At 47.1% G+C, this 13,403-nt stretch overlaps 1 protein-coding gene across 3 annotated transcripts in view; it reads left to right on the forward strand.

The window, feature by feature from the left end:
* The first annotated feature begins 269 nt into the window (after positions 1-269).
* LOC135911629 (thioredoxin reductase 1, cytoplasmic-like) overlaps positions 270-13,403 on the forward strand; it is a 32,443-nt gene continuing 19,309 nt past the window's right edge. The window contains exons 1-3 of one of the 3 annotated variants that reach the window (XM_065443962.1): positions 270-619; positions 5,171-5,231; positions 12,668-12,882. In XM_065443962.1, the coding sequence (XP_065300034.1) occupies positions 512-619; positions 5,171-5,231; positions 12,668-12,882 (384 nt within the window). In that variant the 5' untranslated portion in view covers positions 270-511. Of the gene's footprint in view, positions 620-5,170; positions 5,232-9,399; positions 9,598-10,564; positions 10,806-12,667; positions 12,883-13,403 lie in introns of those variants that run through there. The other 2 variants (XM_065443964.2, XM_065443963.1) reach the window with 2 other exon arrangements.

Raw genomic sequence — 13,403 nt, forward strand, 5'->3', positions numbered from 1 at the left:
CCAATTTAAATTTGGCGCGTTCTGCTCCGTCGGTACTTCACCTAGCAGCGTCGTATGTTATCTAGTTTCGCTAGTAAAACGTGAGGACTTTGTTTTTCTGACAAATGTTTCTTTTTCACAATTTTCTAAAGGAATTTTCTTTAGTTCTGCTATTTGACGCAAACTTGGTTTTGGTTTGCAGCCAGCGCCACCAAACTAAGGGAATGTCAGGCGTGTCGCAGGCTTTGTAGTTTCTTTGGCTGGGTGGCGCCACGGTCGCGTAAACTGCTTTTTCGCGAAGATAGCAGGCTTGTGGCAACTGGGCGTACCGACGTACTTGTTCGCTAGCCGCGCCGTTTTCTACTCACAAGCGTGTTTCGCGCGCTCTTACGCGCCTGGAGTCTGTTTGCGGGAACAAGAGTGTGGGGGAATTTAACCCATACTGGAACTTTCTCGACATGTTAGTTCTCACTGTTCGCGTCTAGATTTGTAGATATTTTTCTCAAGAGCGTTGCACCTTGTAGCGAGCACGATGCCGCCTATTCACAATGGCACCGACCCGAAGGACACCATAGAGAAGATAATCAAAGGCAACAAAGTAGTAATTTTCAGTGCCTCTGGCGACCCAACGTGCGCACAGGTAAGCTGCCTTTCACGTACTTCCTTTGTTTCGGGCGATGTCATAAACCGGTGGTGTCGACTGACGTCACAAAGAAAGGCGCGGGCGAGCGGACTTCGAGGGTGTCGATTGAGAGCTTCATTCAATGAAATCAAGTCGCACGTGCTCAAAAATTTTGGCGGGGGTCATTATTCGTTGCGTGTCAATCAAACCGACTGTCTGGGATACATTTTGACATTTGTTGGGTTTGTTTTACTGTTATATCCGTTTGTGTTTTTAAGCTTCGTTGTTCTATACTCTCCGAAAGTGAAATTCTGTGCACTTTACAGCTATAACATGGCACCGCTAGCGACCTTGTATTTTAGCAACTGCATATCGTGTTCCCGTTTTAGGCGACGATGAACAGTTGTTCCGGATGTTGACCTTTTCACATGGCTAAAACGTAGCGGTAAGATACGACAGCTGCGTTTTGCTTGTGTACCCATGCACGCCGCTCAAGCTGCGCATATATCCCGTAGGTGGGACATACCCATTTCAAACAGATACGTTTTACGTCTTACACGTATGTTAACTTGCTTGGGCACACAGAATTCGCACTTAGATGATACCACAGTCCTGTGTAGCGCTTTCCGCATAAAATCGTACCATTTTTTTATTAATTGCGCCGTGGACGCAAAAGCGCCTTAGCGCGATGCTTCTAGCTTTCAAGGACACTGGCGTAAGCACGGCTTCCCCGTAGTCGTAGGGCTTGGCAGCCGGGAAATCCTGGATCCGCGTCTCGGACATGTTTGCCCTCTCTGCAAGAAAGAAGGTTCCGAATACTGAAGGCGCACGGCTGAATCATTAAAGCCGACACCGCCTGCGGTCGATGACGAAATCGGGTGGTCTTTCACTTGAGCGCGGCCGACGCGTCGGCCCTTCCATTAAGTAGGCGGGACCCTTGCTTTGCGTGTGTTGTCCTTTTCATTTATTCAGTAGTGCACTCTTTTGGCGTGGCGTTGCTTCCGCGCAGACCCGCCAAGATTAGAATAAAGACCTCCTTTTACTTTCCGTAGTGCAATAGCTCGCTCGCTCGCCCGATGTTGTCATCGATCCTTCGCATCGTGTAGTTGTCGCGGAAGTCTTCTGCGCCTGTAGGCAGTATGATGCCTAGTGAGAGTAGTGATAGATAGTACTGCATACAGTACTAAATATCACTACTATCACTAGGCTGCTTTGGAATATTGCAGGTACATACATCGAATGAGGGCTGAAGACGAGTGAAATTAGCTTATAACAGACTACGAACTTCGTGAAAATTTAGGCAGAATTGCCTAATTTTACGTTAGCCGATCGAAAACGTCACGTTAATTCTCGCTACTGAATTGTCGACTTGTCAGTCGGCTCATATTTCTTGTTATTGGTGTAAAGGACGCGAAACAATGTGAACAACAGGACAGCTGAATAGGTTGATTTTCGCTGTATGCTTACACTTTAAATCATGCTAGCACAAATATGTACTACGTTAAAAATGCTGTAGGAACTCGCCTTTGTGGGAAAATATATTTAAAAAGGTAGCCTGTCACCTTTCTTTTTTCTTTTTGCATGAATGGCGAGAAAGCCTGCATAGGGCTCGCCCAGTTTGCCAAGTTATAAACATTTTATTTTATTTATTTATTTATTCATTCAGTACCCACAGGCGCCAAAGGGCATTACAGTGGGGGGAAAGGTTTAACAGAACAGGTATAAACTTTCACAAAATTTTTTTTTTTTACCCGACGTGAGAAAAAACAACAAAAGTTCAACAGAACTTACAGAATTTTCAAAACACGGTAACTTATACATGGGCAAATTCAATCTAAAGGTAAAAAGAAATAGGCTAGTTGAGTCACTTCAACAGGGCAAAAAATACATCATTTGACACGACGTTGACGACACTGGCAGGTAACGTATTCCATTCCTGTATAGTTCTTGGAAAAAATGTCTTCTTATACAGTTCTGTCTTGCATGGAACTTCCCGTACCTTTAGTGCATGATCCACGCGTTGTGATCGGTAATGAGGTGGCATTATGTATTTGTCCCTTTCTATACCAATTGTACCGTAGAATATGGCATGGAAAAGTTTCAGTCGCAGCCTTCTGCGTCGTACCTCCAAGGTATCCCATTTAAACTCTTCCTTAGCACTCGTAACGCTGAAATTAACTTTGTATCGACCTGACACGTACCGCACACCTAAATTCTGTACCCTCTCAAGTTTATTAATGTCACGTGCCGTCGGAGGGTCCCAAACTACACAGCCGTACTCAAGGACGGACCTTACGTACGTCTTGTACAGCAGCTCTCGTGTAGACGTGCTGAATGCTCTGGAGTTCCTACGAAGAAAACCTAACATTTTCCCTGCCTTAGCGGTTACATAGTTAACCTGCTTCTGCCATGATAATTCTGGGGTGTACATCATGCGTGATCGCGTCGTTCGCTCTTCAAACGTAATCGATAGCTGTACTCGTATAGTTGGCAAAGACCGAAAACGCTTTGACTCGTCCAAAAAGCCGAATGCACTGTCAGCATTGTGCCAGGCGAAAAAAAGTAGCTTGGTTTCGGTGAAAGCAGTGCATTCGGACCCGAATAGTAACGAATCCCGGATAAAGCGAATTATTCTCTATATCGAACCCCCGAAACTTACTGACCTGTACTCGTGAAAAATTACGCGATCATAACGAACAGGGCATTGCACATATCCGAGAACCCGTGACGTCCGCCGCCTACGCCAGAAATGCAGCGCAGGGGAGTCTTTTTTTTTTTTTTCCAGCATGCATGCAAGAATGCTCGGAAGCGAATCAGAAACGTGTCTAAAGCAATATCCTATGGAGTCACACTTCCCACTAATGTCGCTAAGAAGTATACACGTGCGTTGCTTACTCGTGCTTGCACGTTCGCAGACGCCGGGTGCTTCGGGCCACGCTCTCTGATGTGGATGCGCTGTGCCGGTACTTCGTGCCGACGTTGATTGAAAGCGGACTACCCGCCGTGGTTGCTCAGTGGCTATGGTGTTAGGCTGCTGAGCACGAGGTCGCGGGATCGAATCCCGGCCACGGCGGCAGCATTTCGATGGGGGCGAAATGCGAAAACACCCGTGTGCTTAGATTTAGGTGCACGTTAAAGAACCCCAGGTGGTCAAAATTTCCGGAGTCCTCCACTACGGCGTGCCTCATAATCAGGAAGTGGTTTTGGCACGTAAAACCCCAAATATTATATGAAAGCGGACTGGAGCAGGCGTACACAATGTTGCTCATCGATAACGGCGTCCTCAGTGACCATGCTGCGTAACGGTTGCCTGGGCAGGGAAACGTCAAGTGTACTGCCTACTATATGCGCGCAGTTTTTTGAATAGATCGATATCATTCTTGCTTCTTTTCTCAACTGAAGATAACAAATCCGTATGTAAAGAGCGCATCACGAGAGTTCGCTATATGTAAGTTTGGGTATATCGAATCACCTGATATATCGAACTATATTTATCGCATATATGCCTGTTCGTTACAACGCGGTTCTACTGCATATGTGGTTATTGTTAAGCACATCCTATTTGATCAGTATATTGTACGTTTTCAATGGTTCGGTATGGAGCATATTTCGCTGTATCAGATGTTCGCTGTAAGCGGGTTTCACTGTATATACCGTAACGGACGTTCACGGCGCTACTGTGGTGCGCAAGGGAAAGGCTGAGAAGTGAAACCAAGTTGCTCCCGGTTAGCTACCCTACTCTAGGGGTAGGTAAGCATTAAAGAGGCGTAAAGGGAAGGAAAACGAGTCAATGCGCGCGCACACACATGACCATGCTAGGCCGTTAGAGAGAACCAAGTGTAACCTGATCAGCTTCCATGGGTGATAAGTACTTAGCATCAGATTACACCTGGTAGCGTGTCCTGGTTTTAGACTGTTTATTCTAGAGGTGTCCCAATAGTGAAATCCCCGAGCAGAATACGAATATTCGACAAAAACAACCTTCGAATGTCGAATGAAATGCCGCATGTATTTTTTTTTTCATTTCTAAACTACCCGTAATGCAAAGTTTGAGTGGATGCCGTTAGTTTAAAAAAAAATGTCTAATTTGATGCCTGAGGCATTTGATGCCTTTCACCACTGTACGTCTAGTAAACTACGGACTTTGTAAATGGCAAACAACGCATTCCACTTATCTGGCGCACTATCGCATTGCAGTATAATGGGAACAAGGAAGCAGCACATCAACAGCTGCATGTAGAGTGTGGTGTTCATTCAAAAAGTTTAGGTAAAACTACAGCATTGCAAATTGTTTTTGAAGGGATGCAAACATGGCGAGAGTGGAAAAACAGTGATTTGCTTTGCCTGAATCGAGACAACAATTTCACAGGCTGCCTGAAGGAGAGGCATTTCTGTGGGATATGACTAGAAATTATTCGGCTGGAGTTACTGGAATATGGAACAGGAGTTCGCGCATCGAGTTGTTCAGGGGTCACGTGTCGGTGCTCTTACGAAATAAAATTCAAGTGTCAGAGTGTACTCGCCGGAGAGATTGACCTGATATTTATCTTCAATTTTCTGTTTTTCCAGACGAAAGATATCTTCACCAGCCTAAATGAACCCTACGTGGCCATCGAAGTCGACGAGGAAGGCGAGTTTGTGTTTGAACATTGTTGAACCTTGTTCGTACAGATGGCTGTGTGTTCTACAAGAACTTAGAATTACTGTATATGCTACCTTTGGTAGCATATACAGTAGCATACACAGTAACTCTACAACAACTCGCTTCGCCGGCGCGTGTGGTGGCTCAATCTTGCGCTGTGAATGTTTGCTTTCAAGCGACGTCGCAACCTCCTGCGCACGATATATAGATATATAGGGTGACTTTTGTACTCCGGGTTTTTACTGGAGGCATCGTTGCCTTTCCCGATGGTTCGATCAGTGGCCGTATAGCGTTCTACTGCTAAGCACAAGGTCGAAGGTTCGATTCATGAATCGGGGTGGCCGAATTTCGCTGGGCGCGAAATTAAAATAAGAAAAAAGGTTTATCGAGCCTTCGATGCACGTTACCGGCCATACAGAGGACTAACTGGACTTATAGATTATAACCAGCCTCTGTTGCTTTGGGACGTGGTAAATCCATGGAGAAACGCTAAATCACCATGGAATGAGATGCTGTTTGTCTAAAGCTATATTTGCACTTATTTGGCTGAGCATCGTTGCTTATTAGCGGAGAAAATTAATGCCAAACTTTTTTTTCTTGAATTTGACGCGCATAGCGGGAAATGCGATGACGTAAAGGGAACGTCACGAATTTCGCCTTATTTCCAAGTATTCTGGCCGTCGTTCCGACCGAAATGTCCCCCCAACGTTTCATCCTAATGTGCTGTCATACTTGCTTTTAAATAAACTGTGGTCGTTTAACTGTACATAGCGCCGCAATGTGATGCGATTAACTATATATATAGCGCCGACTAGTTGCTAACAACGGAGCGCCCTTACGAAATGCAATACTTCGCGTATGAAAAACTCGATTGGAGGTGCAATTTCGCGGAAAGCATCAGCTCTCGTCCTTACAGCAACGGCATTTTTGGTGACGAAATACGCGCGTCATACGTTCATTGTCTCAGATACGCTATCTATCCTTACAGATAAAGCAGGCCTACCGTGTTGCGTCTTTCACGTCTTGTTTGAACTCGCTGCACCGGTGTGGCTTCGCAATCAGTCATTCAGGGTTCGCACTCGGGAGACCTGAGGCAGTTACCTATCTAATCGAGATTGTCAGATTACCTTCGTGCATCGAAGGCTACAGCTATAGCGCTCGCGCCATATAATCGGCAACGAGAGCCGGCTGTGCGTTCCAGAGAGGGAAGGAGGAGGGCTCTCCTATTGTGCTCTGCTAATCCTTCCGTGAAGACAATAGCGCGAAGTGAGGTGATCACGAATTATGGAATATACGCTCTGTTACACACATTGTGTTTATGCTCTTCTTGTCTTATATGTGAACCCGGTCGACTTGCCTGGCAACAAGTCATTTGGGGAAGTCCCCAAAGGACTCGCCAGCCTCTGCTCCTGCGTGCGTTCACCAGCTTTGACTCTGAAACTAAGTGGTCCTAGCCTTTGATAACGTGAGAATGCTGTCTACGTTAGCTTGTGCCCTATGTCAGGCGAGCTCTCTGGTCTCAGGCGGAGATCGGCTATAGTTGGAGCATGTATACACGACTCATTTGCCGCGTCGTTTCCGCGGTAGCCGATTGTCGGAGTGAACAGAACGAAATATGAAACAACCAAGCCAACTAAGAAGCAAGTCGAAGTGGTCCGCTTTCAGTCAGTCGCTCATACGAGCACGAAGCACCGGCAAATGAGCCGTGTCCACTGCATCGCCCGGTTGTTTGTTCGTCTGCTTTCGTATGTGCCTGCACCGTGCAACTTCTGAACAGCTGGATCGTTAGGGGCTACAAAAACTCCGCGTACAGGTTGCTTAGTACAGGGTCGATCTTGGGACCGCTTCGCTGAACTTGGCGTTCTTTTCCTTACATGGGAGGCACGCGTTTTGACGCTTCAGCGAACCCGTTGTCTCGGCAACACTCCGAGAATGCTACGCAGTTTTGCTGCACCGATTTTGCGAATAGGAAGAAGCGTTTCCGCTCGCAGCAGCAGGAAAGGTAGGTGCATGCACGCAGTACGCGCGCCCAGCCTCCTCTAGAAGTGATGACGTCACCTTGGAGAGAAGTAATTCTGATAGACATTTACGTAGCCTACAGAGATTGCCTCTTGAGCCCTGCTAGGAAGCCTTGCCTTCTGGTTGACTTGTTCTTTTGGCTGCAATGTTATATACAAGTATGGACAAAATTGTAAACAAAATTATTCAACTCTGTATGTTACACATACTACCTAGTGGGCTGTGCACAGTGCGTTGCTCTTAATAGGTACACCAAAATGTGCGCCTCTCACTTTGTTGGCCCCCTAGCTGCAGGTGGCTGCGAGAGATATGTCAGTGCACCGCGCAGGTGTGTCACATGGAGTCAAAGCTACCAACCGCAAGTCAATCGCTGCGAATCTACGCGATTGTACTCTTGTGAGAGAGGAAAATCCGGACATGCTCTGCATTCAGGTGTTTCCTTTAACAGTTGACCCGCTCTGTACATTGTCATCGACATTTGTCCACCATTGACAAGAAAAGTTGCTATCAGACTGCCTAAATCACATTTTTTGAGGTCTAGCTCCGAAGTTGCGGTGATATTGCCGGGTATTTGTATTGAGCGACATATGGATAGCAAGACGATGAGCAAAACTATAACAAGGTGAAAGCAGGAGCCAACGTTTCGACAAGAGGACTTGTCTTCTTCAAGGCGACGTATGCTTCAAGGCGACATATAGCAAGTACAGTGTAGCGTCGGCGCTCCAGAAAAAAAGCTGTTTAGCGTGGGCCGCAAACACGCAACGTGTGACCTTTCGTAAGGCGCGAGTTGATTTCAGGGCAACTACTTCGCGGCGGTGTCGTTACCGGTAAGTACTAGTCGTGAACGGAACTTGGAACCTTTCGTGTAGCAAACGTTGGTGGTGCAAACGCGTGTCGTGATGTCGTAAGCGTCTGGCCGCCCGCGTGACGTTTTGTCGGCCAAGGTCGCACCTTGCACGGTTCGTGCTGTTGCTAAGCCCTTTTCTTTAACGAGGTGGTTAAATCGCGCGCGCGCAGTCGTGATTGCCAATCTGCGTGGCTCGAAATCTTCGGCGACCCTCATTTTTTTGGATGGACGCCAGGCTCAAACACGCATCGGCGGCTGCGGCGTGCTATATAAGAAAACGAACGGAAGCGCTTTCGGACGGACGGGTGTGGCTGTAGGATGGGCTGCCATAAATAGACCGACCGGCTGGTTCTAATAGAGGCCGCTGTACCAGGCAAAAAGCTGAAAGCGATTTAGCCTGTAGTGGTCTATCATGATGCGTTCGCGCGACTTGCAATGTTATTTGCGCTTGCGCGATAGAGTAAATTAAAAAGCGAAGCGGAAGGCCTTTAAGAATCGAGCACGTAATGTGGTGTCTGGCAGCAGAATTCATATTGACCGATTACACTGCTCCATACTGCACCAAGGGAGACGGAGGAAAGGCAGTGAGGTTAACTAAGTCTGTCTAGTTTGCTACCCTACAGGTGGGGAGGGGGATGTGGGAGAGACAGCATTTCTGCCGCCGGCCACTCAATCAAGCCTGTTGCTTTCAGGAACTGAAGAAACGCTCGTATACGCCTTTCTTGTCTGATGAGCCGAAAGGCCATCGCAGGCTCCGACTGTTGCTCTTCTTCTTTCAATTCTTTCTTTCTTTAAATATTTTGCGCGATAATGTACGTGCCGTGTTAGTCGGAAGTGTCTGGACGCATTGCGCGAACACTCCGGAGTTCCTCAGAAGGGCGACACGTCACTGGTATATTGATTGCACGTCATCCAGAGGAAGCGCGTTTCTTTTACAATATGATTGACTGAACGGGCCTCTCAGTTGTCTGTATATCGATCAGCGCGCGGAGAGGAGGTGTGCGTGTGTGTGACTTTATGTCCATCCGGCTTCTATCACGCCTTCGGGCCGTGACGTGCTGCAGCCGGCGCGATCGCGTCGAACATATGTCAAAAAGGCGTCGCGCGTCAGTTGCTCAGCGAGGGCGAGGGGGGGCGCGGTCCACGGGCCCACAGGACCTCTAGTCTTGCCCCAGCCTCGCCGTTGCGTCCCTCGCGGTCGCCCGGACAACGTGTGGCGGCCGTGAAGTCGCGAACGTGCGTGTCCCGCGCGCGCCGACCCGCGATAGGATCGATGTGCGGAAACCGCATGCACACGGCGCGGCGTTCGACGGGTGCGCGCCCCGGCTCGCAGCTTGTGCATGCCCAAGCTGTTCCCCGCCATCTGCTGTCATGTGTCCGTGGAGGAATCCGCGCTGGACATTCCGCCGCCCTCGACTGCGTCCACCGTCTGCTCCGACGAGCGTCTGCTCCTGGCACTCGACCGCGAAGACGGCGGTGACGCGGCCGGTATGGGTGCATTCGTGTGGAAGTTGTGTCGGTGTATATAACGCGTTCGTTGCAGCTGCTTCTGCGCCTGGTCCCACCCCTGGAATTTGAGACGCGCAGTTTGTTTGGTATCGGAGTTAATGAGGGTTTTGCCAGTTGCTGCATCACCAAAGTTTCCCCAGCTGCGCATCAGATACGAACAAGAATGGACACTCGTTTGTTTTTAGTTCATCAGTTCAGGATCGAGTTCTGAGCTGTGAGTGCCCGTTCTTATTGACCGTGTCAGATATTCCTGGGAAACTTTGGTAATTGATATGGTACCGAAAGCCTGAAACTTGCTCGAGCACGAAATTGTCGGTTCTGTATCGGTATTGTCGTTTCTGTATCGGCGGCGTCATCCAGACTCCCTCGTGCCAGCTGGCGGTGATCACAGAAAAAAAAGAAAAAAATATATATATCTAAGGGGTTTTACGAGCGTGCGATACCACTTCTGTGACTTGCTGGTACGAATAGATAGTTGACTCAATCGTAACTGCCGTGCGTATCGAGGCTTTCTTGTTAGCATGCTAGTGCACCACGCGAGCGCGTACATTTTCTCGTAACGACGGGTAACGAGAGCTTCGGCTGATGTTTCATTTTTTCTCCGAACAAATTTGATTCTGCAGCCCACCATGCACCGTTTTCTTACGTGCATGGCCACATGTGACTGAGTCGGCGAGCAAATAAAAAGGAAACATCTGCTCACGACCCCCTTCGATCGTGTTAATGATCTCATACCAAGTTACGGTGGAGCTAATTTATCATGAAGGGTTCTAATAACTTAAGAGTGGCAGCTGCCCGAGATTTTCCCCTACGTGGGCGGCGTTTCCGCGGCTGAAGAAGACGGTATGTGTGCGCGATCGCGCGCACGGGCCCGCGGTATCGTTCTGCGTCGCGTACCTTTCATTAAGTGGTGAATTTTTCGTTTTTCTTTTCGTCCCCGATGCGCATCACCGTGCCACCTGACAATGCGACAAAACCTGGGCCGACGATGGAGCAAAGCGGCCGGCTCTAAGTCGACTTGATGGGCATGTCTGGGAACGCACCGAGGAAACCAGACAATGCCGCCGCCTCGCCGACTTCGCCGACTTCTTCGATGGCTTCTCCGGCTTCGACGCCAGCGTCACCGCCATCAGCGTCTCCGCCGTCATCATCATCATCGTCCTGCACGTCATCTGTCTTGACCTCGGGTATTTGCAGATACCGAGCGCCGCGTTTGTCGGGCGGGAACTAAATGTGAGCGACAGGAGGGCCTTGACCCAGCCGTGTGCGTTTCGCGCGGTCTCAGCCATCAGCAGTTAGCGTGACCGCGTGGATGCTACCTCTCCCGAGTGGCTCGGTGCATCCCCGCTCCAGAGTGGTCGTTTGTGTCGCGTAACCGTTTGGTTTGCTCCTCGAGCAGAATTTACGGCATTGGAGATATCGAATTCATAGTTGTCATTGTCTGGTATTTTGCAGAAGGCTTGTTGCTTCAAGCTGTTCACTGTTTTTTTTTCTTTGTTTTTTGGTAGCCAGTCTCGCTAATTATTTGCGGACAGGATTCCTACTGAGTGAAAAACCACCAGAGCTTTTTTTAATGACTGCGAACCAATTATCTTTCTGTAATCAGCCATGATTTTAGAAAGCTCTGGGGGTGTACTAGTAGGCAGATTGATAAGATGATTCTGCTACATTGAATCGATGGCATAGCCAGGGGATGGCACATTTCTGGCTGCGCCACTGCATTGGATAATCATGAACAAAATCAAATAACAAAAATCAGTGAGATTGGCGAGATGTACTTCAAATTCTAGTTTTACAGCCCTCCGATGCATTTTATTTTTAATAATATACAATTGGTACTTATGAGCTGCTAGCATCTTCTCTGCAGTCCATTTATAAAAAGGAACACACATTAGGAAATCCAAATAGTGACAGCCGTTTGCGGCTGTCGGGAAGCTGAACTCTTCATAAGTTAGACTTATGAACACCTAGCACTCTTGTAAAGGCAATACTTCATTTGTCTGTCTCGGTAGAATCAGCGTCACAAGCAGATATGTTTTGAAACAATGTCATCAGAGCTAGAATACTATGAGTAAACTTCTGATCTTTTTAGGGTGTAAGGCATGCCTTGTGCATATATGTATCTATAGGACATATGCTGATGACAATTCTTTACACCTTATGACACAATGCTCCAAACTGGGGAACGGACTTAATGTATACTGTCTGCAAACACTCAAGTTCACATCAGAACTGTTCGAATAAAATGTCACTTTCACTTTGCTTGGTACCCAAATTACCCAGAAAAAAAGAAAAAAAAGAATACAGCTTTCTTCAAAACCATAATTTTATCTTTGTATCCAATATATGATACTCATAACAGTTCACTTTTGTGTAGAGCTAATGCAAGATTTGGCATCAATTATGTGTCTGTGGTCATTATGAGGGACTTGTCAATATGCAGTAGAATTCATCTAATATGTTTTGAAAAGCACTCCAGAATAAGATGCCTGACTGTATATTAAGGGGGACTGAAATCCGTGAAGATATGCGACTTGGGACAGAGCCTTCTAGGGATACATTTCATTTAAAAACATATAAGCAGGCATGCTAATGCATGTAGTTTCATAAATCGATTGCGCTGTGTTGTTCTTAACTAGAGTATCACTGCATTTTATAGCTATATTTGGTGTTTGTATGCATGACATGCTTTGTAGGTATGTACAATACGGCCCACTGTTAAATGAGACAGCTATTTAGAACTGAATGGAATGTAACTTATACATTCCTTCAACCTTTTTAGGGAACATGTGATGGATAAATGTATCAGACAAACATCCACTGATAAAGGAATAATACTTCGCCCTGTTTTGTGCAAACTGTGATCTCTAAGCAGCGGCAGAGTACTAATAAAGGGACCTCCTTGACAGCTAACCATACGACACAGTTTTATTATATGTGTCATGATGGAGCCATTATTGGCTACTTGAAGATGTCTCATTACAGATGTGCTGCACGTGCCATGAGCAGCTTTGTTAGAGGAAGCTGTGTTTCTTGTATGCATGTACAGACTATGGGCCACCAATCCAGGAAGCGCTGAGCCAGAGGACAGGGCTGTCTGGCGTGCCTCAGGTGTTTGTTGGTGGAGAGCTGCTTGGAGGCAGCGAAGACACGGCCTCTGCGCTGAAAAAAGGCACCCTGGGGCAGTTGCTCACGACTGGCATCTCCTATGATTATGACTTAGTTGTCATAGGCGGCGGATCCGGCGGCTTAGCTGCTTCTAAGGTGAGCCTTCTAATTGCAGTAAATCTGTCATTGCTTTGCGGATAACTGGGGGCCAACTTGAATTGTTGCATGCAAGAAGTCAGCATTAAGGCTGTGAAATGTCTTGTGTAGCTCACCAGAAAGGGTGAAATCATAGCCTTTGTTTGGCTTTGCTCAAACGTGACAGCAAAACAGGCTGCAATATTTTACAGTCAAGCTACCTCTCATTTGACTTGAAATATTAATGGTAGACTAACCTTGAAGGGATATTGGAGAGCAACTATGAACCTTTTCAGTCTAGGAAAGTATTCGTTAAGAACTTCATTTTTATTTATTTGGCATCAAAAATGTTGAATCCTATTGTATTAATTTCACACATAGCAGGTAATGCTACGAAGGCTAGAGAGACAGCTCTCGTTGCTCACATTAGCTACCAAAGAGGTAGTTTGTCATTTATAGAAGAAAGGCATGGGGGTATGCGTTATGCAGTTCGATTTTAACCTTAAGTCTCTTATTCTTGTGTCTCAAATTATGATTTTTCT

The sequence above is a fragment of the Dermacentor albipictus genome, chromosome 5 (assembly GCF_038994185.2).
Source record: "Dermacentor albipictus isolate Rhodes 1998 colony chromosome 5, USDA_Dalb.pri_finalv2, whole genome shotgun sequence".
NCBI lineage: Eukaryota > Metazoa > Arthropoda > Arachnida > Ixodida > Ixodidae > Dermacentor > Dermacentor albipictus.